At 44.8% G+C, this 23,895-nt stretch overlaps 1 protein-coding gene across 1 annotated transcript in view; it reads right to left on the bottom strand.

Annotated features, from left to right (window-relative positions):
- CEP290 (centrosomal protein 290) overlaps window positions 1-23,895 on the bottom strand; it is a 143,471-nt gene that overhangs the window by 5,576 nt on the left and 114,000 nt on the right. Inside the window, exons 43-51 of the mRNA XM_075012177.1 lie at window positions 22,047-22,192; window positions 21,033-21,188; window positions 20,611-20,734; window positions 12,152-12,286; window positions 9,477-9,563; window positions 6,403-6,567; window positions 5,725-5,847; window positions 5,127-5,299; window positions 2,059-2,200 (exon numbers count right to left, since the gene is read on the bottom strand). Coding sequence (XP_074868278.1) covers window positions 2,059-2,200; window positions 5,127-5,299; window positions 5,725-5,847; window positions 6,403-6,567; window positions 9,477-9,563; window positions 12,152-12,286; window positions 20,611-20,734; window positions 21,033-21,188; window positions 22,047-22,192 — 1,251 coding nt within the window. The remainder of the gene's footprint in view (window positions 1-2,058; window positions 2,201-5,126; window positions 5,300-5,724; window positions 5,848-6,402; window positions 6,568-9,476; window positions 9,564-12,151; window positions 12,287-20,610; window positions 20,735-21,032; window positions 21,189-22,046; window positions 22,193-23,895) is intronic.

Raw genomic sequence — 23,895 nt, 5'->3', positions numbered from 1 at the left:
ATTTGAAAGAAAAAGACTGAGTATAGAGACTAGTCCTACATTGACAGGGAATTCAACTTCTGTATTAAGAACTGTGAACTGCTTACAGTGTGAGTAAACTGCTTTAATCAACACTTTTAGTCTCATATATGTTAGGATATAGAATGTATGGTTACTTGGTATTTCTTATGTAAATATCTGACCCTTCTGGCTAACAATCATCACTTGAAATCTCTTCCTATAGTGAATAATACATTTTTTTAAAATGTTTAATCTTAACCAGTGAGTTTGTCCTAAATGTTTAGGGGGAGCCACTCGGATTACAAAGGCCAGGTGCATATATGTCCACTATCCTTTGAGGAAGTGGCACGCTAATAAGATTGCATTGTTCAAGAGGGGTCCTGAGCAATGTGAGATTTCTGTGGTACAAGGCTGAGTTTGGGGGGAATTTGCTGGTGTGTCCCAATGCACAGTTCATCAGTGGTTTGGTGAGCATTCATGCAGCTTAGCTGAATGTGTCTCTGCATGTTGTTGGCTCAGTGATAACGGTGCCTGGATGCATTTGTTTTTTGTCACTGTATAGCATTCAAAGAGATAGCCCAAACTAGAGAATTAAGGAAACACAAGCGTCCCACAGTTCCAGGTTATACCCTAAGGGGTCAGTCAGACGTATAAGTTACATGTGCAGTGCCTGTACTGTACTTTTCTGTAAGTGTAGGCATAGCCTTCATCTTGTGTTTTATCCTTGACCTAAGATAATGGGACATTTTGTCAGTGGTAGGGTATAAATGTAACATTCAAAGGGAAGCCATTATACATGGGAATAGGTGGTGAGTTATATATGGTGTGGGGCCTAGTTCAAACTCTACCCCGCTATCAGGTTTAAAAAAAAAAAAAAAAAAAGAGGTAAAGGTTGGAGAATTTTGCCAATTTCACTCCAATGAACAAAGCCCAAGTATGAGAATCCTATGCAGATGATATCTTTCAAGGCTGGAACAGTCAATAGGGAGAAAGTTCAGGGGCAGTATTTTAATTTAGAAAAAGTTTTTTAGGTCATTACTTAAAATCGTTATTTTTTTGTGGAATACTTTCATATCCATCAGTCCCAGGACTGGTAGGTTGCTGGATATTCAAATATTCTGGATTATAGAATGGTATACCTAGCAATAAACACTAAAGAAAAACAAGATAAGATATTAAGAAACAAACAAAAATGTATGAAGGATACTTTATTTACCAGCAACAGTAGCATTGTACGCTGTAAACTTATACTGTATTTGCTGTATTCATTTGTGTTTACTTTCACTATACTATACGTATGGAAAACTTAACTAAAATTTACTTATGGTTAAAATGCCATTATTTGAGAGTTCTGGATGATCAAATGACAGATCTGAAAGCGTTTACTGTATACGTTATATATACAACAGTTTGTATTTCAATTAGAAGAGTTTTATTCCAGTTAGAGTTTGAGCTAGGCCTCACAATATTAACATTAAACAGTTACAAATGAAATGATAGTGTCAAATTGAGAGCCCTTCTATGCCATGTTGGGATTCTACTCTCTGAACCAAACCACGAAAGCAAAAGTCTGAATAAAGAAACAGTTGTTGTATGGTCAAAAAGTCAAAGTCGTCAACAGACAGCTCTAGTGAATGAATTAGAAGGAAATTTTATGGCACAGTGGAATATCCATACCTATAGCTCAGCACTTACGTGCAATAGTAGTCAAATATATACATGCGTACAGTGGTGGTAGATCTACCTCTGGAGTGTGTTTCCCATTTAACTATGTTAAAATTGATTCAAAATTGAGAGTCCATATTAGACATTTAGGGTTAATGACATTACAGGCATTATCCCAATATTAAGCTTTACTGACCCTGAAAATTCACAGTTTGGATTACATTTAAAAGAAATCCAAACATGTTGAAGTACGGAAATGCATATTTAGGGTATGCAAATAATGAAAAACACCAAAGAACAACAAACCTATAGATGTATATGAGAGAGGAAGAATCTGCCTCCTACTACTACAGATAGCCTAGTGGTGACAAATTTATCCTATGTTTTACTCACTTGTTCCTTTAGGTCTTGCATGTGTTTTTCAGTGTTGTGCTCACGCTCGGTTGCCTCTTGCAGTAGCTGTTTAAGATCAGTAATGCTTTGATTTTTTTTGGCAATATCCGTTTCCAGTTCTTTCATCTTAGTTTCATACATCCTGAAAATAGGCAAGAAAATTAAGGCCACTTTGAAAATACTGTGCCTAGTTTAGAAAATATTTTTCCTCATCCTGCAAATCTGATATAGTGCAAAATGACTATACTAATTATTAACCTTTGTAAAACAAAAGATGATGACCTTAGTAAAAATGACTGTTTCCTGTTCTGAAACTGGTATTCTTTGAGATGCTCATGTTCATTCCACATTAGGTTTGCGAGCTTGCCACACGTACCACTCCTGTAAGTTTTCCTTCAGCAATATTTGTAGAGGAGTGGCTCTCACAACCCCGGTAGCAGTGCCTTCATGATGTGGTATAAGAGGTGCTGCACATTCCACCCATCCTTAGTTCCTTCTTTACTGGGAACTCAGAGTGGAGAAGCAGGGCAGGTCATGGAATAAGCATGAGCAATAGACCTTGAAGAACACAAGTTACAAACAAAAAGCTCTTTACTTCAAGGGCTTGTTTGTATCCATTCTATATAAGGTAACTCCAGTACCAGTGGAGGCAAGTAAGTGTTCATGGCCATGTTGACTGTAAAATAACTCTGTTGATCCACTGTTATCTCTGGGCTCCGGAGTGATGGTGTAGCGAGACATGAAGATGTGGACCAAGGACCAGGTTACAGCTTTAAAAATAACTTGGAGATTGGCATGTGTACCAAGAAGGCTGCTGATGCCTGTGCTCTGATCAAATGAGACTGGACAGTTGTTGGCAGTGGGATGTTTGCCGGCTCATAACAGATTTATGCAAGAGGTGATCCAGCTGGAAATCCTCTGCAATGAGACCAGATGGTCCCTCACCCTATAGGCCATAATGACAAACAGCTGCGTCAATTTGTGGAAGTGCTTCGTACATGCCAGGTAAAAAGCCAGGGCCCTCTGACCATCCAGGGTGTGCAGATGCCTCTCCTCTTTTGTCTTGTGAGGCCTGAGGCAGAACACAGGCAACGATATGTCCTGGCTCAGGTGGAAGAAGAAACCACCTTTGACAGGAAGGCCAGGAGGGACCGTATAGTTGCACTTTGTCTTTATGGATGATGGTGTAAGGCAGTTCCAATGGCAAAACTGATCTCTGATACCCATCTCAGCGCTGTCACAGCCACTAGGAATGCAATCTTCCAAGACAAGTGGGAAAGGGAGCAGGAACCCAATGACTTGAAAGGCAAGCCAGTGAGCCTAAAGAGGACCAGGTTGAGGTTCTACACTGTTACAAGGTCTCATACCTGTAGGTAGAGCCTTTCGACACTCCTCAGGAATACAACTGTCATATCATAAGAAAACTATCTGAGTTGGCTGGACACCTGTATGATGAGGCTCAGTAGCGCCTGGAAACCGTTTATCGCTGTGGTTCCCAAACTTTTTGGCATCACACCCCCTTTTTATTTTTGAAAAACCCTCACCCACCTCCACCTCTTCTTTAACATCTAATCCTCCTTTTAACAAAAAATTCTATTCGTAATTTAAAATAAACACAAAAAACTTGATATAAATGTTACTTAAAATTAAAAGTGAGCACAAATAGTTTTTCTTGGCCCGTTGAAGGTGCCTGGTGCAGCCCCACCTGGCCAGCTACCTGAGCCCCATGTCAGCTGCCAGAACAGACCTCAACAGCCACCCACCCGCGATCTATGCTGAGAGCCATCTGCCCAAGCCCTGTGCCACTGGGGCTAGCCACCCACCCGCCTGCCAGCCACCTGGGACATCCACCTGCTAGCTGCCTGAGCCTTGCACTGCTGGGACCAGCTGCCTGCCTAGCAGCCACCCACCCCGCCCACCCAAGCCCCATGCTGCCAGGGCCAGCTACCTGCCTGCCTGCCTTCCATCCTGAGCTGCCCAAGCCCAATGCTGCTGGGGCCAGCAACCTGTCTGCCAGCCTGAGCCTCATGAGCCCCTGCAATGCTGGGGCCAGCTGCCCAAGCACCGCAAGTCCCACAAACCAGCCAGACGGCCAAGCCCCTCCCATCACACAAAGCCAGGCACCACCAGCCCCCCCATTCTTACACCATCCCCCACCCCCTCACCCAAGCCAGGCACCCTCAGCTCCTCATCTAACCCCAGTCTCCGCCGCCCCTGCAAACCCACACACATTCATCTTTGCAGGAGGCAGCTAGCTCCACACAGGTCTTTGCCAGCGCCTGCTTTTTATAGCCGCTGCATCAGGTCGCCCACGTAAAATGGCAGGGGCTCAGAGCCGGAAGCAAAGGACATCTATTTCTTCAGGTGGGGGGAATGATGGGGGGTTGGAATGTCTCACGCTCCCCCTCCACCAGAATTTCTTTACACCCCCCAGTTTGGGAAGCCATGGTCTAGCGACAAGGACGCTCTCCCACGGGGTGAGTCGAACACCGCTCTGATGAATTCTATCCTTTGACTAACAGACTTCATGTGATTGACTATCAGCTTCAAGGAGTGATCCATGGCTAGCAGGACTTCAACCTCACACTCAACCCACCCCTTAGAGCTACATCTGATAAGCCAGACCTTTCAACACTTCTCTGGATGACTGATCAGTTATCGAGGAATCTGCCTTCATGATACGATGCTAAGGGGATTGCTTATCAAGCTCAGCAAACACTATAATTTTTCTGCCCAATTACAATAATCTGTGATAGAGCAGAATCTGAAAGATTGTCCCTTCACCACAGCATGCCAGCATTTTGCAGCTGCCAAAGTGGGCTCATTTTCAGAATACGAACAGTTTCTGCAGCAGCAGAGACCAACAGGGTTTATGCGCAAATGACTAAGGAGGCTATGTGACTAAAAGATTGCACATATGTAATATAGCAAATTCATCAATAATTGCTATGAGGACTGTAAGAAATGTTTTTAAAAGGAACCGAGAACTATGATCATGAAAGTATCAGTCATTTAAAAATACTTAAGAAAGGCAATATGATGTTTTCTGTTTTATTCTCAGTTCCTACCTTGTTACAACAATTGATTTCCAGCTTTTGCTGTCAGCTCCTTCAAGTTGTGGACCTCTGCTTTCAGCAAAGTTTAATCTCTTAACAGTCTCCTTCAGTTCCACAGTCAACTTCTCGTTTATTATTTCTATGTTATTTTTTGCTATTCGTAGTTTCTCTGCAGCATCAGCCTCCTGTAGGCCAATGAAACAAAAAATTATATAAATTGTGGAAAGTGCCTTCATGCTGCTTTTACCTGATCCAAAATACAGAATCTCAAGCAGCAATGAACTCTATCAAATTACAGTTGGAATTGGGTCTAAACTGATTCAAAAGGAAGAGTGCTACATACAGATCATAAACTCTATTTCTAAGACATTCATGTAATTCAGTTTTGCTTAGCCTTTGTTATCTAACAGTACAACAGCACACATTGATATGTTATTAAGAATATAATGAATTCTATCATATGTGTTTTGGGAACCCATCGAAACAGTATCTGAGTGTGTACAGAACAAGTACACATTCAATATGTATACTGACAGCAAAATTAAAGGAAAAGACACTTAATATAAGCAATAATTTGCTCAAATGGCTGGGTGCTATCTTATAATCATACTTTTTTTAGCTCTTTACGTAGCCTCTCATTTTCAGCAACGATTTTTTCCATGCCTCTGGTTTTTGATTCATAACGCATACTCAGCTGACCACCCAGATGAAGTTTCAGTTTTTCCATTTCAGACTAAATGTTAAACAAAACAAAAACAAAAAAGACATTTATATAACTTATTAGAATTTTTCATGTTGTCACTTTCAATGTATAGTATAGTTACATGCAGGTCCCAATACAGCAAAGTACTTTTGCACATGCTTAAATACATAAATACATAGACATACATAAAAAGATATTTTGAATATCAGAATTTCCCTTAGAACTTCATCTGTGTCACCATAAACTTGCATTACACTGTAATCCACACTTTTCACTACAAGTTACTCATATAATTATGAGACTGAAAACATATCTATTTTGTTTTGCAGGTCTAGTGCTTTATGGAGGAATTGAGAAAATTCTAGTGCATATATAAATTTTTACTTCAGTTGAAAAAATCACAAATGTAAACACAGAAGTAACCTTTTTTGCACCAAATAATGTCAGTATCTTTGATTATATACAAACACTACTGAGGTTATTTATATTTTAGGTATAATAGGTAAAAGCAGTTTTTCTTATTCATTTACATACACGTTGCTATACAAAAAAAGGGGGGGGGGGGCAACAAATGATAAACAGTACCTTCAGCTTGTCATTTTCAAGTTCAAGGGTAACTAGTTTCTCATTAGAGACAATTCCTGGGGCCTTTTTCAGATCTTCGTTTTCTCTCTGGACTTTCTCCACAACCTTTTTCATCAAACCAATGGTCTTTTCTAACTCTGGAACTGTCTTTCCACTTCTACCAGACTACACAGAAAAGATGGGGGGAAACAAACAAACAAAAAATGCAAATAATGGAGTAAATTCTTGAAACCCTAGGTCAGCTATCAAATTTTTTTGGACGATGGGGGGGTGGGAGGGAGGAGTCATTTTTGTAATCGGTTTGTTGTAAACACACGAAAAGATAACCACGGTTTGGGATTATAACCCTGAATCTGAAACTTGTTACCTGCAGGTGAAGGACACAAGAGGCACACTGAAGTCAACAAGCACTTGTTTGTTTATGATCAGTTTCACTGCCTTTCAAGTACTAGGATGATGGCATTACTTATCATGTGCTAGTCTAAGAGGATTTAATGTATGTAGTCTTCTCCCAACTCCCAAAATGTTATGGTCCTCAGAAGACTAACCTGTTATGTGCCACAGGAAGATAGGAGAAGGAACTGAGATGAAGAAAACTGATGGTGTGAAATATACCCAGATAATCTTAGTACACAAAGAAAGGGACCCTACCCCTGCTCCCCTCCCGCCCCCCCCCCCCCCACACACCATGGACTTTGCCAATCTGATATGGGGGAAAATTTCTTCCCAACCCCACATAGGGTGATGTGAACATATGAGCAACAGCCAGCCAACCAACCACATAAGAGACAGAATGCTCACTACCACCTAAAAATGCTGGCCCAGCCTATCCAGCATCCCGTATCTAGCCCTAGACATCTCTAATGCCTCAGAGAAAAAAGACAAAGAAAAGGGTACAGAATATTCTGAGTACTTTAGGGGGTAAATCCCCAGCTGAGTCTTGCAAGTGAGCAGCAGAAGCTTTGACTCATGAGATGTTTCTGAGTTTAGGCGAGAAAAGTCTCTTCTTGGGAAGTCTTGAAAGTTGATGGGAACCATAAGAAGCTGGCACGTGGAGAAGCCTTTACTGCTTGAAGCCCTACATTAGAACATGAACTAAAAGAAACCTGAGGCTGGGGAAGACCCATTCTTCTTTGTCCAGCACCTTAACAAAATTAGGGGAGATGTGAGCTGAGGGAGGGTGTGCCGAGGCAATTCCCACAACGCAGCATGGGATTGGGATAGAATGAAAGACTCTGGATGTCTTCATGCAGCAAGAATCTTTTGCAGGCCCCAAAGAATTGTTCAGTAGTCTTCAATGCTGCTGCTGCAGATGATGCTGAGGGGGGGGGGGGGCATTACGTGGGGTCAGAGGAAAAGTGAGAAGTACATTTAGCGGTGGTTTTCCAGGATGTGCCCACTCTCCCATGCTGAAATGACCATCCTAAGACATTAGTAGGGAAGCAGAGAAACCCATATAAAATTGTATTTAAAAAACTTGAATTTTTAAAAAATGCTCTTTATAGTGTGCTCCCTCAGTTACATGATTTTAGTCACAGGGCCTCTTCACACTATGATAATTCCTCTGGACTGCACCACTTGGCCAGGCAAGTATTAAGTACTGCATTTCAGTGGATTATCTCCTCCCCTTACTACTTTATTAATACAGGCAAAAAGAGGGGAGATCAGAAGATTCTACACAGAAAACTGCAATGTACAATCATGTCAGCAAATTAAGAGAATTTCACCGCTTACTTTCCTTTTATCCAGTAAAGAGGGAGGCAGACCCTGTTGCTCCTGAAGTCAAGGAGCAAAGAAACAGTGGTGGAGAGTATGAGGTCAAAAGAATGAGGGAATCCTGTTATGGCTCCCTGCAGCACTATGTTAACTCCTCTGTACTTCTTGGGATGGCCAGGGAGCAGCAACTGTGGAGGCAGCACACTTTTCTCAGTGTAAGAGCCACATGTGTGTCCCGTACAGCATTTGCATTAGGTAAGTATCATACTTGTGGTTTCACAAGACATTAGCAATGGAGGAGTGCTGCTTCTGCTGTGATGTTGGTTTCCTGGGCTGAAAGGAATGAAGCAAGGTGCAGTCTGCACCATTACACTTGCAGTGTACTTGTATTAGTGCACTGGGGATGAGGGAACTGAAGACGACATCAATAAATAAGATAGAGCTTCAGTTTACCTCAAACCTACTTATATAACAAGTCTCCTTGTATAATAAAAATCCAAAATATTTACCTAGCAACAGATTCCACTAGCATTTCAAGACATTTAAATTCTATTTTTTAAATCCTAATCCAACTTGGTTAACTCTACCAAGAAATTTTCAACTAAATTATTGAATTACATTTTCCAAACATTTCTGACAAATTCTCACACTGATGAAAAGATACAGCAGTCCCTCGAGTTATGCAAGGCTTGTGTTCCCACACACCCTTGCATAACTCAAATTTCGCATAAGTCGGGGGCAGCTTTTTGCCCCAGTGAAACACACGTTCTACAGCTGGGGAAGCAGCAGGAGCACCTGGAGCTCCTTTTGAAAGGTAAGTCCTGGGTTTGGGTGGGGGACAGTTGGGGTGGGTTAAGCCTGACAGTGGGCAGGGGCCATGGAAGTGGGGGTAAGCAGTTTAAGCCTGGGGTAGGTTGGAGCTGCAGGGGTGGCGGGGGGTGACTCAGAGCCACATGAGGTGGGGGGAGCCGGAACTGCACATGGGAGGTGTTGAACAGCGGCCACGTAGGGCCAGGGGGTTGAACCAGGGCTGGGGGAGCGGGATTTTGAGTTGCGCCAAACTCACATTAATGCAAGTTAAGTGCAATGTGAAATCATGCATTTCAAGGGATTACTGTGTTTCGATTAAATGTTAGTTCAGATGGCAGACTAAGGGCCTGATTCTGCAAAGATATAAGAATGTGAGAAATTTAACCAATAGCCAACTGATTATTATCTTGGTTCTTTGCTTAGGATACAAGATAATGCAAGAAGTAGAGGTAACTATGTGTAAAAGCTAATATTACCAATCTTCTTTTGCTTGATGATAAACATTTCAATCATTTAATTATGGTGAAACACACTGCAGCATTACTCACCCCTCTAACACTGCCCAGCTTGCGCTCAACTTCTGCTTTCTCTCTTTTGAGAAGCTCACACATTTCTTTCAAGTCACCTACTTGGTCCTAAAGAATACAAATAATAACCGTTTTATTTAGGCTTTACTCAGTTAACAGATAAACACTTAAAAAAAAAAAAAAGAAGATAAATGTTCCAACCTCAGTTAATTTATTTTGAAAAATGTGAAACACCAGCCCCCTTCAATAAGAAGTTCTTTGCTACATAATTCTTCATCACAACCTACCAATGACCGAGTTTACAAAAGCAATGCCCTCTAAATGTGTCCCCATATTTTTTCTTTTTAATAGAAACATAATGGTAGAATACAACAACTCTAACATGCTAAGTGCATTATAAAGAATTTAATAAAACCCAACAAAAATTATTAGAGATCATGTGAGAGTTCTATGTATTTTCTCACAATTTAGACTCTTAGGTCACAGCACAATCTAGCTCCAACTTGTGTATTACAAAACAGGAATTAAGAATCCCACCTTTTCTGATTTTTTTCCAAATTTTCCAGGAAAGCTCTACCCTAGTAGGACGGGTGTCAATCTGACGTTGGACTGCATCCTTTGGGTGATGAAGGAGGAAGGGGAGTAGCGAACAGAAACTGGGAAAGGACCAGTTTGAAAGGAGGGACCATAACTGGAATCTGGCTTGAACTACACTGTGAAACAGCTACCAGACCATTCTATAATTTATAACATAAAGGGACAAATCTTAAAAGCAACTTCCCACACAGCTCATTTAATGATAGTGTTTTTTTTATTTGTAAACATTTATGTATGGTAAACTGTAGGTACATATTTATGTCCCTAGAATGAGCTCTAGCTGGGATGAACTCCGTGCATATTGCATGACTCTCTTGACTTTAAAGCACCTCTCTGTGGCTATGTCTAGATTACAGGGATTTGTTGACAGAAGTTTTGTTGGAAGATATCTTTCAAAGAAACTTTTGTCGACAGATTGCAGCCAAACTGCCAAGCTGACTGCAAGAGCGATCTAGTCTGTTGATAAAGAGCAGCTGGACTGCCCAGTCACTCTGCGGCAAAATGGCCAACCAGAAACACAGCACCTTGGGCTGTCCGGTGTCCTGGAAACCCTGTCTGCTCACAGAGGGCCCCCGGGAGCATCCAGACCGGCTTTCTGTCAATAGATCTCTATCGAGAGAGACATTATTCCTCACAAGGAACGTATAGCTGTTGACAAAAGTGCTGCGTTCTGTCAATTTACTGGCGACGGAACACCTTAGGAATCTTGGGTTTTTCCAGCAAAAGAGCTGTTTTGCTGACAAAACCCTGTAGTGTAGACGTAGCTGTAGCCAGACAAAGTCTCCCCCTTACAAGCCAGCTTGCTCGCTGCCCACCGCCCCCATTGAGGAGCACACAGGGCACGGAAACGGCTGCTGACAGCACAGTCTTTGATGCCCTCATTGAGGCCCAGATATGCTAGCTTATCGTGACCCTGAGAAGCAGAAAGTACAGCTAGAAGGCTAACAGGCCAGACTGTCAACATGAGGCGGGGGGACCCTCAAGAAATCACCCCAGCTGGCATTGATCAATATGATGTGCACACACAATCACCCAGAAGGGGACGTGCCCCGCCCACACAAAAGAATGTCCTGTACTCCTAAATTGTTTATCTCTTGTCTTACAAGTGCAAACTAAGTAGAAATGCCCTTGTAACAAACTGGTGTCACAAAGACAGAACAGTATGATCTGGCACCATAGATAAGAAAGAGAATACATAACCCAAAAGGGGTATAAAAGATGGGTCCAGCAGAACTCTAACTTTGAGTGCATTCAACCAACTTCCTGCTGGTCGGGTCAGGTGATTGCCTCCCGAGGTCCACAACTGGGGACGCCCAACCTCGTATTCTTCTTTCCGTGGAATTGAGTGACCGATCCGGCTTGGCTACGCTGGTATCGAGAGACGCAGAGAGGGTAAGATACACCCATGCTAGGTCTCTGACTCTTTTGTGCACAGCTAAAGAATTAGAGCTCTGTAACTAGATGTCATTGTGCCAAGATATCGTGTTAGATGGTAACAGATATCTTTGTCTTGGATTGTAACGTAACTTGTTAACACCTGTACTTTGCTAGCATATAAGAAGTAAACAATAGCCTTTTGTAACCGCACGCTTATAACTGTAGCTTAAATAAACTTGTAACTAGTTAAGCTCTGAGCCTAACCATTTTGTTAACCCTTTTGTCACTGCAACACAGCCGGCACAACAAAAGAACTGTAACCGTTTGGTTACCACAGCCTGGCTGTGGGTGAGAGTGCTAGGAGCTGCCTGCTCTAACAGTAAAAAACTGGGTTGCTTAGGACCCAGGGGAGTACCTCACCGCACATTACCCGGCCACCGGCTAACAGTAGCCTGTGGCTGCAGGGTTCCACCCTTATGGTACTCACTGCAGGACTGGGGCTCTGGAGTTCTAAGCTGTATATATTTAGAAAAGTAGGGCTTGGAGGTGGCTTTTGAAATCTGCCCCCTAATTTATTTGGCTTTTTGTATATTCACATCAAATGTATACAGTGTATGGAATACGTACTAGCACAACAGAGTTCACAGAAATTTTGGTTTATAAATGTACATTTACATTCTCAATATGAGTCTTTAAACTGTGTTGCATGCTAAAAAAAATACCTTTAATCTTGGCAGATCTTTATTCGCTTGCTCTAGCTGGAATCTTAGTTCAACATTTTCCGCTGATAACCTCAAATTTTCTTTCTGGAGTTCCTGTTGTCTTTGACACTGATCATCTGATCCGATTCCTGATGTCTTCAGAAAGGGAAGGAAGAGAATGACATTTTAAAAGTTGAGGTATTAATCCTTACAATAGTTACTCTGGATAACGATCAATAAGCTGAGCAATAAAGATGCAAACCTGTTACATTCCACATTGAAATATAGAGACTAAAACGAAGTGTTTATAAAGCAGTACCGGGGCTGAAACAAAGTGTTCTGGCAGCAAGACGGTTTCTTACAGAGTTCACCAATCAGTATTTAATTGCCATATTAAAGATAATACAACAGAGAAAGCTAATGTGGAACTCTGACTCAACTTCTTCCTTTAATTCCTTTATGAATATGTTAAAGATTTGCTTAGGTGAAGGGAAGGCAAGGCAACCACCAGACTGGGGGTGGCTCTGTGGACCCCAAGAGATGGGGATTCAGGTGGAAAGGAGCAGGTTGAGGGGAAGGGCTAGTCCCCCCGCAGCCAACCTTTCAGCATCATCTGCAGTGCAGCCCTTGGAGCTCTGAGGCAATTTAAAGGCCCCGGGTCAGCTTCTCTCTTTGCCCCCTCCCTCCCATTAGCAGGCGTGAGTGAAGGTATAAAAGAGTTCAGTTTGGTAAAAATCAATCCTGTATTTTTAAATTCAAAATCTTGTAAGGGAAAAAATCACATGGTGTCCTAAACAGAGTTACCATACTTGTGAAAAGCATCTATTTTAGAGCCACTTTCTGATATATGTGCTCACTCTGAATAACACCTTACAGCATAATCAGTGCCCCACTAAAATCAGATCAGTATCTCAACAGGAAAAGGGCATCTGAGTCTGGTTCCTAATAGTGCCTAGCTCTCATATCTCATTTTTCACCTGTAGATCTTTACAAAAGAGGAAGACATCATTATCTGTTTTTAATGAAGGGGAAACACACAATGGTAAACTAATTTGCCAAAGGCCACTCAGAGAGTCAGTGGCTGGGCCAGGAATAGAAGCCAGGTTGTTTGAGTACCACTCCACTGCTCTGACTACTACACCACAAAAATTTGAAGAAACTCTTATTTTATTTTTCAGAAAAAACTAACTACTTGGATAAAACAGATGAAGAAAAGAAACAAAAAAACTCCACACTGAATCCAATTCTGCAAATGTGCAAGGAATTTACTCCCACAGGATTACAACATGAATAGATATAAGGCAGTAAAAATTAATGATAATCTTTTATATTTATATTTAAGATTTACATATGTATTTCAAGGCAGATAAACAGAAACATGCAAAGGGAATCTTGATATTCCACAAACAGATTTAACGAATTAAGTATCATCAATAAAATCGCTAGTAAAATATATCCTCTCTAACAAATATAAAAGATATTGTCACAAACGGATTGCTAAAGAAGCACATAGGAGGACAATAAGAATAAAAACTAAATACCTACCAGGAAACAAACTATTCTACAAGAGATAGTCTGTATCACTACATATAAGTAAGGCAGCTAATAGGGAAGTGAAGGATTAAAGGACTGCTACAGTGCCAAACCTGGTGCATTTCACAAAGTCCTGGGGTTGGTTCAGTCCCCTCTGTACTAGTTTGGTGATTTCCATGTCTATCTTCTTCAGTGTGTTTATCCATTTTTATATTTTCTGGCTCATAATCATTAGGTTGATTAGAAAGCTCCTCTCGATCAGACTGGCTGCAGTTCATTCTATCAGCACACGATTCATCTCTACTTCCGTCATTACTAATAGCTGATTGCAGGCATACTTCTTGCTTCCCTTCTTTCTCTTCTTTATGTTCTTCATTATCTTCATCCTCTTCAGGCCCTGTTACATTTTTTTGTTCATTACTGACAGCCTCTTCATCAGCTTCAGTTTTCAGAGAGCTACTCCTTTTGCCTTTTGACACTACCCCAGACTTACTTGAATCCTCATGTTTTTCACAATCTTCAGATTCCTGTTTTGGAGCTAATTCAGAAACTGCTTCTCCAGCAGCCTGGTGGCATTCACCAGTAACGTTTGCACCCTCATCTATTCCACTGCAATTCGTAATATTAAGAGTAGGTTGGTGTTTTATTTTGCCTTTACTTAAAGCAGTTTTCCTCCATGGATATTTTAAATGTTTGTGTTTATTTATATTATTAGCAAAAGAGGAGCTAGTCAAAGCAGCTGTGTCACATGCAGCATTCTGAAGCAGAAGAAAGGTGTAATGAAGAAAGAAAAGAAGTTGATAGTGAAAGAAACGAGACAGCACAGCTACATATAACGTCATAACCACTTGTGGAAGGCTTAACAAGAACCATATAATTGGACACTAAGACTACTGTATTCAAGACACCTTGTAGTCTACACCAAGCTCATTTCCTCTGCATCCGTCCTCCCCCCATTCTCCATTGCTGTGGACCACACAGAATCCTCCTATTCTCTCAGAGTATGTCTACAATGCAGCCTTGTTTGAAAATAAGCTGAAGAGCTATTCCAAATAATTTATTTTGAAATAACACTGCTTTACACAAAATGCATTTCGAAATAGCACTTACCTATTTCAAAATACAGCACCCACACACAGAGCCTATTTTGAAATAGAGCCATTGGACATACTATGGCTTATTTGGAAACAGGCACTATTCCCTGTTGGAACAGCACCTATTTTGAAATAGGCACTGCTCCTTGTAGAATGAGGTTTACCAATTTTGAAATAAGCCAACTGCTATTGTGAAGTTATTTTGAAATAGCAGTTGCTTTGTTCAGATGCTAGAATACCTATTTTGCAATAATGGCTGTTATTTTGAATTAACTTTGCTGTATAGACCTACCTTTAGTCTCACAATACTGCATAATTGCTAACTCCTTGTCTCCTTCCTACACATTAGGGTGTTAACAACAGTACTGTTTTCTACCAGCAGAACATTTAAAGAAATCTAGAGGTTCTTCTCTGTCCTAAAATCATTATGCTTTTGGTCTCTGCCAGAAGTCAACAACTACTGGACTGCCAGATGTTCGTACGGAAAACAATTTTAGATTAATGTAACTTGCAGGATATTGTATTCTAAATCTATTGGCAGTGAAACCTGAGGAGGGGGAATCTGATTGCAGACCCAAGCAATGTAAGAACAAGGAATGTTCATGGAGACAGCCTGGTAGTATGGTTATTGTCTGGGCTGCATGCAGGCTGGAGATTTACAAAGACCTCTGTAAAAGAGCAGAAGAAATGACCTTGGAAGAAGACTGTCCTTGGAAGCAGAGGTCTCATTACTAATGAATTACAGCTTTATGGACCGGACATACAATGAAAGACTGACCACTGGATGCAAAAATAACCCATTAGACAGGACAGTAAGCTGGTAATCAAATAAAATCTTTAGATTGCATTTTATGTTTTTCTTTCACTTCTAAAGAGATGTTTCACCTTAGCCCTGTCTACACTAGCCGGCTATTTCGAAGTAGCCATGCCAACTTCGAAATAGCACCCACTGCATCTACACGCGCCGAGCGTTATTTCGAAGTTGAAATCGACATAAGGCAGTGAGACATCGAAGTTGCTATCCTCATCAGGAGATGGGAATAGCGCCCTACTTCGACGTTGAACGTCGAAGTGGGGCACGTATAGACGATCCGTGTCCCGCAACATTGAAATAGCGGGGTCCTCCACGGTGGCCATCAGCTGAGGGGTTGAGAGACGCTCTCTTCAGCCCCTGAGCTCTATGGTTGCCGCGTGCAGCAGCCCCTTAAAGCTCCTCGCCCCCTTATTTCCTGTGCAGGAAGCTGAGAGCTCGTGCAGGCAGCAGCACAGCCACGTGCCCAGCCTGCACGTCCCTCAGCAGCCCCAACCCACCACCCTGCATCCCATGGCATTCAGCCAGCCCCCCAAGCGCCCACAGGGCACCCCCCCGCAAGGGGACCCAGGGCTCCCAGCCTGCCAGCCAGCAGGGGAAGAGGCAGTGGGGCCCCTCCTGGAGGGAGGCCGAGATCCGGGACCTGCTGGGCTTCTGGGGCAAGGAGGAGGTGCTCCAAGTAATGGGGAGCAAGAGGCGGAACACGGATGCATTCACTCAGCTGGCCGAGGGCCTGGCTGCCCACACTCCTAACCACGTCAGGAGTAAGGTAAAGGAGCTGCGGCAGGGTTACGCCCGGGCCTGGGACACAGCCAGCCGATCTGGGGCCGCCCCCGCCGCTTGCCCCTTTTACAGGGAGCTCAGGGCCATCCTAGGCCCTGGTACACCTCCTCCCCCACGGCCATCCTTGACACATCGGCCGACGAGCCCCAGCAGGCCCCAAAGACGGAGTCCGCCCCGGAGGCCAGCCCTGCACCCCAGGGGCCCCCCAGGAGCCCACCCATGGGACACCAGAGGAGGAGGAGGAGGGGGTCTCCAGCGACAGGGGGGCTGCTGATAGACCTCCCCTCCCGCAGCTCCAGCAGGGCGTCTGCCCGATGGGTGTCCCCCGACCGTCAGGTATGTACCCCCTGGTGCACACCCCCGGGGTTAAGAGGCAGGGACAAGAGACACGACCAGGGCCCTCCACACACCCAGATGACCATGGCCCTGAGGACAGCAGTGGCATGTCCCTCAGAAGAGTCCATCAGCCCCTGCCCCCCAGCAGGACAGCGCTATGCCCCATCCCTGGGGATGGGGGGAGCAGAACCTAGGGTCCCCCATGGGCGGGGGGGTTGGACACCCATCATCATCATCAGCAGCAGCAGCATCATCATCTCTGGGGGACGGGGAACCAGCAGCAGAGGGGTGGGGGGGACAAGGGCCATGGGTCAGGGTCCAGACTGACGGCTGTCTCTACTCTTCTTCCCCCCTCTGTTCCACAGCTGCACCATCAGAGGGCCCAGAGAGCACCGGCGCGGCATCTGTGGTCCTGGAGAGCCCACCGGGGCCATCCCACCAGGCCAGCCCCTCAGTGGAGCACGGACCAGCCCCAGGACGAGCCCGACAGCAGCAGAGCCATCTGCGGGCGTCCACAGACCCCCAGCTGCTCGCCACCCTCCGGCGTCAGCTGGAAGTGTCTGAGCGGCGCCCGCAGGTGGAGGAGCAGCGGCTCCATCTCCAGCAGCAAAGCTGGCCTGGCGCCAGGAGGCTTGGGGGGCCTTCATGCGCACCTTCGATGCCATCGCGCGGCACTTGGCCCCCCCCGCTGCTCTGCCCGCCGCTCCTCCTGCCGTCCCTCCACCATGCGCCGTCCTGGGGCCTGCCACCAAGGGGGACCATGGGCCTCCAGACTCCGCCCGGCCCTATCTGCCGGTTCTCCCAGCCCCCACGCAGCCTCGACCGGGCCTCCGGCCGAGATGTGGGTCGCGCCCTCCAAGATCAGGCGCAGGACAATAGGGGTGCGTGGCCGAGGACGTTGCCCCCCAAGGCCCCCTCCTTTGGACATATTCCCCCCATCTTTGTAAATAGTTTTTGTTCTACCCCTGTTTTGTACCTGCCCCCCATGTACATAGTTCCCCCCTTCTTCTTCTGTTAATAATTAATACAAGGTTGCACGGTTTTGTTTAAAAAAAAAATTCCATTTATTGCACAGAAGTGTGTGGGGGGGGGGGTGCTCTCGGGTTCACTGTGGTGTGGACGTGGGGGCAGGGAGTGTTGTGGAGGATTGGGGGGTGCAGTGGGTGGCTCACCCGCAGCTGGCCCTGCCAGCGTTCACCCCGCAGCCTGGTCAAAATGGGCCTGCAGGGCCTCCCAGACCCGGATCCCCTCAGGGTTGACCTGGCGACCGGGGGCAGCGGGTGGCTGGACGTTGGCCCTGCCAGCCGGCCTCTCCCTTGCTCTCCACCAGGTTGTGGAGTGCGCTGCATGCGCCCACAACCTGGGGGATGTTGGTGAGGCCTGCACCCAGGCGGGTGAGGAGACACCTCCAGTGTCCTATGAGGCGGCCGAAAGTGTGCTCAACCACCTGGCGCGCATGGTTCAAGTGCGTGTTGAACCGCTCCTGGCTGGCTATGACATGGCTCATGTAAGGGTGCATGAGCCAGGGCCGGGGGCGGGTATGCCGTGTCTGCGACGATACAGAGGGGCATGGTGGTGTCCCCCACAGGGATCTCCCACTGCGGGATGTAGGTCCCCGCCTCCAGCTGGCGGCACAGGCCCGAATTTCTGAACACCCGGGCGTCGTGGGTGCTGCCAGGCCAGCCAACATAAATGTCCAAGAGGCAGCCCAGCTGTCCACCAAGGCCTGGAGGACCACGGAATGGTATCCCTTCCTATTGAGGAAGCGTCTTCCGCTGTGCTCCGGGGCACGGATGGGGACATGGGTCCCATCCAGAGCCCCAAAGTAATTTGGGAAGCCCAGGCTGGCAAACCCCACGATGGCACAATCCAGGTCCCCAAGCCGCACGAGCCTGTGGAGGAGCAGGGCATTGATTGCGCGGACAACCTGCAGGGGAAGGACATGAGAGACCACCGGTGAGGGGTGTGCAGGGTGTGTCTGGCCCTCCCTCCTGGGCTCCCCCCTCCCCCCCAGGGCTCCCCCGGGTCCTCTTACCTCCATGAGGACAGCCCTGACGGTGGCCTTGCCCACGCCGAACTGCTGCCCTACGGATCGGTAGCTGTCTGGAGTGGCCAGCTTCCAGACAGCGATGCCGACCCCTTTCTCTACAGTGAGGGCACATCGCATGGGGGTGTCCTGGTGCCGTAAGGCAGGGGTGAGCCACTGGCAGAGCTCCAGGAATGTCTGCCAGCTCATTCGGAAGTTCCGGAGCCAGCGGTTGTTGTCCCACTCGCCGAGCACCAGCTGCTCTCACCAGTCTGTGCTCGTGGGTTATCTCCACAGCTGGCGGCGTGTGCGGTGGCGGGGGTGGGGCGGGGCTGGGAGGGCAGCGAGGTCTGGGACTGCTTCCTCACACCCCGAGGACAGCTCATCTTCCTCAGATAAAAGATGGTCAGCTGCCTCCTACATGGCACTAAGCAGGGCAACCACTGCTCCTCCAGGGGAGGGTTTATGGGCCTCTGGCTGCTGCTGCTGCTGCTGCTGCTGGGGGTCCATGCTGCTTACACGGGGTGTGCGTGCTTGTGGCTCTGCAGACCGCATGCTGTGCAGACTGAGTGTGTCTGGGAGGGGCCCTTTACGGGAGCGGCTTGCTGTTGCCCTGGAAGTGCTAGTCCGCCCTGTGACCCTGTCTGCAGCTGTTCCTGGCACCCTTATTTCGATTTGGGCAGCTTTGGTGTGTAGACGCTCCCCTGCAGCACCTATTTCGATGTAGTGCTGTCCTATGTCAACGTTGAACCTCGACGGCACCAGTCCTGGAGGACGTGTAGACACTACTCATCGAAATAGCTTATTTCGATTTTGCTACATCAAAATAAGCTATTTCGATGTAGCATCCCAGTGTAGACGTAGCTCTTGTGTAGTAACTGGAATTCTTCACCAGCTGAGAGAGGGCTGCACTCTATGCCCTCACAAGGATGCACAGAAGACATGCACAGACCTGACAGACACTGCTAAAAAAAAATTCTGATCTTGTGCATGAGGTGCATGCACACCTACAGTGGGAGCCACACTGATACATGTTCAAAAAAGAACCATTTGTTTGCTACAGCCACGCCCCAACTTCCTACGTTCTTGCAAGCTATGTCCTCCGCTGTCCTCCACCTGACTGTGCCTGTTCCCCAATTCTATTCAAAAATGAATTCCCCCTAAACAAGCATTTCTGTGAGGCTGCAAACATTAACCAATGCTGGGTAAAAACAGGTCTGCAAACAGGGGAGCTGCCCCAGGCCCCAGTGATTTAAAAGGGCCTGCGGCTCCTGGCCACCACTGCTGCTACAAGAGCAGCGGCAGTGAATGGAGCCTGGGGTCCTTCAATCACCACCAGAGCCCTGGGCAGTTCTGAAGGAAGACTGAAGAAGGAGACTCCCTAGCCCTGCCCCTTTCATGTGAGGCTCCGCTCCTTCTAGGGGCCTGGATCATTCCCATCCACCCCCAGGCCTCCCACCTTGCTGAGGGCACACCAAAGTCTTTTGGCCACCCTGGTCATAAATAATGAAAGAAAAAAACAAAACCAAAAAAACAAAACAAAACTAAAACCCCAGACCTGCTCTAAGCCAAGACCTTCCTTTGGGTCTCCCACTGTATTTTGCCCTACAGGTCTTTTAGCACTGAGCACCTCTTTAAATCTTTTTTCCTTTTAGCCCCATAACATTTATGAAAAACAGCAAACTTTTTTGTTCTTAGAAAATTTTTAAAAAGCTTTACATTATTGCCATGAGGTTCATAAAGGCAAAATAAGTTATTTTTTTCAAATGCTGTATTATGCAACCTGGAACAATATGGATCAAATACTACAGAAGAACCGGTAGATGATAAGTATGTCAGAGTAGGGGATGCATTCAATTCTACATTTTTGGGTAGTAATATAAAGTTGCTGGCCTACCGAAGGTCTTGAAAATGTATCTCTTGAAAACTGTCTCTCGAAAGCATGAAGCTTTTCCTGCAAATATCGATTTTTCAAATGCAGCTCTTCAACAACAGAATCTCGTGGGAGAGCTTGTTGTGTTCTATATCAAAACCCAACAAATGAATGGGTATTAATGCAGGAAAGCATCCATCAATGTAAATCAATATGGATTTCTGGTTTCCTAGACAGAATATTTTTAATTTGCTTTTATTAGATACATCTAGTTATATTAAATCATAAAAACTAAATTAAATAAGCTGCATGATCCAGGAACTCTGACTTTGGCATAGTATTTAGCCTTAAGAAATCCTACAAGAGAGTCTATTTTCACTCAACATTTGCGCAATTTTTTTCTCAGCTTTCCAAATGGTGTTTTTTTCCCTTTGAACAACTCTTACCTCATATGAGCAATTTCATTTTCTAAGTCTGTATTCCGTTTTCTTAGTTCTTCCAGCTCTCTCTCCGACTCTGATGCTCGCACTCCCACAACTTGGTCAACAGTAATACTGCTGGTCTTGAGTTTCTTTTGTAATGCAATCTTCTCTTTATCAGCTCTGCAATAGTCAATTTGTTTCTACTAAAATCCTGGTACTTTTGTTTACCAATTTACTCCATCTAAAAGTGAACTGTATTTCATTCTGAAGACTCTAGGCCTGCAAACCAATTGCTCATTGAACTTTTCTTGATTTAAATCACCTTATAAATAGGTATTTTTATAGTTACTCATAAAAGATTTTGTGTGTTTCTCATAAAATAATATTGAGTGAATAATGTACATTTAACAAATCATCTATAGGTTTCACATATGCATGCACTGATATTTTACATTTATGTACCTTTTTACAAAAACAGAAAGCCCCAGTCAAGTGCATTTACTGAAAGGAACTTACAAATGCTGTATGTCATTCTTGTTACTGTTACTTTTCATCTCTTGAATTCTAGGCCAGGGAAAAAATTGCTATGATTGTACTGAGAACATGATTACATGAAAAGCATTTTTTTTTTTGGAGTTTTGGTGGAAAAGCATTGGTCACCACAATGCTGGAGGTGTCACCACATTGCAGAAAAAACACAATTGCTAATTGTAATAGTCTGTTGAAACTAAAAAGTAGTCAGAAAAGCCTGTCCTCACATGAAGCTGGTGATTCCTTGAAAACAGATTGTGATATAAACAAAGTATTAATAAAGAAATTTGTTTTGCTAATAAAATACAGTCACTTCCACAGAAAACAGGACAGTAGAAAAATAAAGCTAGAAAAATAACTTGCTGCTTGAAAATAAGATCACTTATGGTCTCAACAGGAATGTCAAATTCTACACATCTGTTTTGTTAATGAAACTGTCACATGAGGGTTTTTTTTTTTATTTTATAAACATCAATTTAGAAATCTGTCTAATTAAAATCAACTCACTTGGAATAAAGTTCCTTTAATGTATTCAACTGTTTTGTCAAAGTGTCCACTTCCTTATCCTTTTCTTTCAGTTTGTTTCGCATTCCATCCATTCTGGCTTGCCATTTTTTGCCCTCTTCCCACCTGGCTATTTCCTCCTTAGAGCTCTATAAAACATTTAAAAACAACATAAAACTTTTCTTTTTGCTCTTGTTTAACGCCACAGAACAAGAAACAAATTAAGAATAGCACTACTGATTAAAAGTTCCCATTTTGAAATTTTAAACAGAAACAGTTGTTTAAATATAGCAATAATCTACCACGGTTGGTGCATTAGTAGGTGATTGGGGCATATGCTGGGTGTTATGAAATCTGATGCACAATTGTAGTCTGAGTTCTACCAGTGAATTGTTCTGTAAAATGCAAAATTCATTTTTATGAAGTAGTGAAACATTTTTATGAAAATCTAGTGTTAGGGGCACTTATACGATATATTCTCAGAAATATAGCTTACTAACGCAAGATAGGAGAAAAGATAATGATACTATTCTGCACTAAGTTTAATGTACACGGTACGCCAAAGTTTCCCAATCTTTTCAGTAACAAGGCACACTTCAATGAGCCAAGCAATTCCACTGCACACCCACTTTTCTCAGCTGAATCAACTGCTCATAAACATTACATTTACTATGCTTACAGTCTTACTAGTGAAGTTTGCAACATAGTAGTGCACACAATAAGCTAAATAAGGATCACATGCATTAATGTTTCAAATCCACCACAGAATACACTGTCTTTGACAGAACAAAAAAAGGCGGACGAATGCATGTGCGCCATGCTACGGCTGTCGAGTAATTGAGTAACTGCTGAAAATGTCAGTGGTTACTCCATCGCTTGCAAAGGGCGGGGGGAGGAGGGGGAGGCTGCTCCAGAGATTAGGAGATCCTCTGCAAAGAGTGATGGTGAGGGGCAGTTGATGAAATATCACAGCACACATGGACAGTTCTCATGACACACCAGTATGTCATGGTACACTGGTTGAAAACCACTGCAGTCAGTGCCTCTTTCCTTCTCTAACTCAACAGGGGCTTAGCTGCCTCTGCAGTATCACAGAGGGAGAATCTGGAGCTAATCAATACCCCAAATCCTCTAGTGACAGTGCCAAAGTCAAGGTCAGTGCTGGTACTATGTGCACCAGGGGAGGGACACTCAGAACTGAGCCTTGCACCCCCCAAAGGGTCCTGGATGCTGTACTCAGTGCTGCAACAGTGCATGAGTACTCCCAGTCCCTTGGAGAAAGGCATCTGTCAGAGGTAACCATCAGCAGGGCTCGCAGCACCAACACTAGCAATGTGGCCCTTGGAATGGGTTCCCTGGGCTTTGTGGTAGGCCCATGGGATCCAAAAAAGCTATCAAACTGGTGGTTCCCATTGATGCTGCCAGGTGGCATTTGTACTGCTACTGGCACATCTCAAAGCCTGTGGTACTTCTGAGAATGGGAGGGGTCCCATTTCTACCCAGATATTGAGGATTCCTCTCCAGAGTCCAATGAACTGTTGGATCCTGACCACAGCAGTGCTGAGGCCAACTGCACCAGAGAACAGGACCTTAGTGATAGAGTGGCACTGTGTCATCATGGGTTTGCCTGGGTACTGTTCCACTCACATTGCAGACAGTGCCGAGTAGACTGCCAGGAACACTGCCAGCAGCTGTGATGGTACTTGGGCCCCTACGGAAGTCTGTGTTGGTTCTATATCAGGCACTGGCACCATCAGTGCCACAACAGAGTCTTGTCTTCCGAAGACTGTTCCATCACAGCAATCAAGTCCCTGTAGGCCTCAAAGGTATCAGGAGTGGTGGGAAGATCCAA

Source organism: Carettochelys insculpta, chromosome 1 (assembly GCF_033958435.1).
Source record: "Carettochelys insculpta isolate YL-2023 chromosome 1, ASM3395843v1, whole genome shotgun sequence".
NCBI classification, from domain to species: Eukaryota; Metazoa; Chordata; order Testudines; family Carettochelyidae; genus Carettochelys; species Carettochelys insculpta.
Note: the sequence above shows the minus strand (reverse complement) of the source record. Positions and strands in the feature narration are given on the sequence as shown.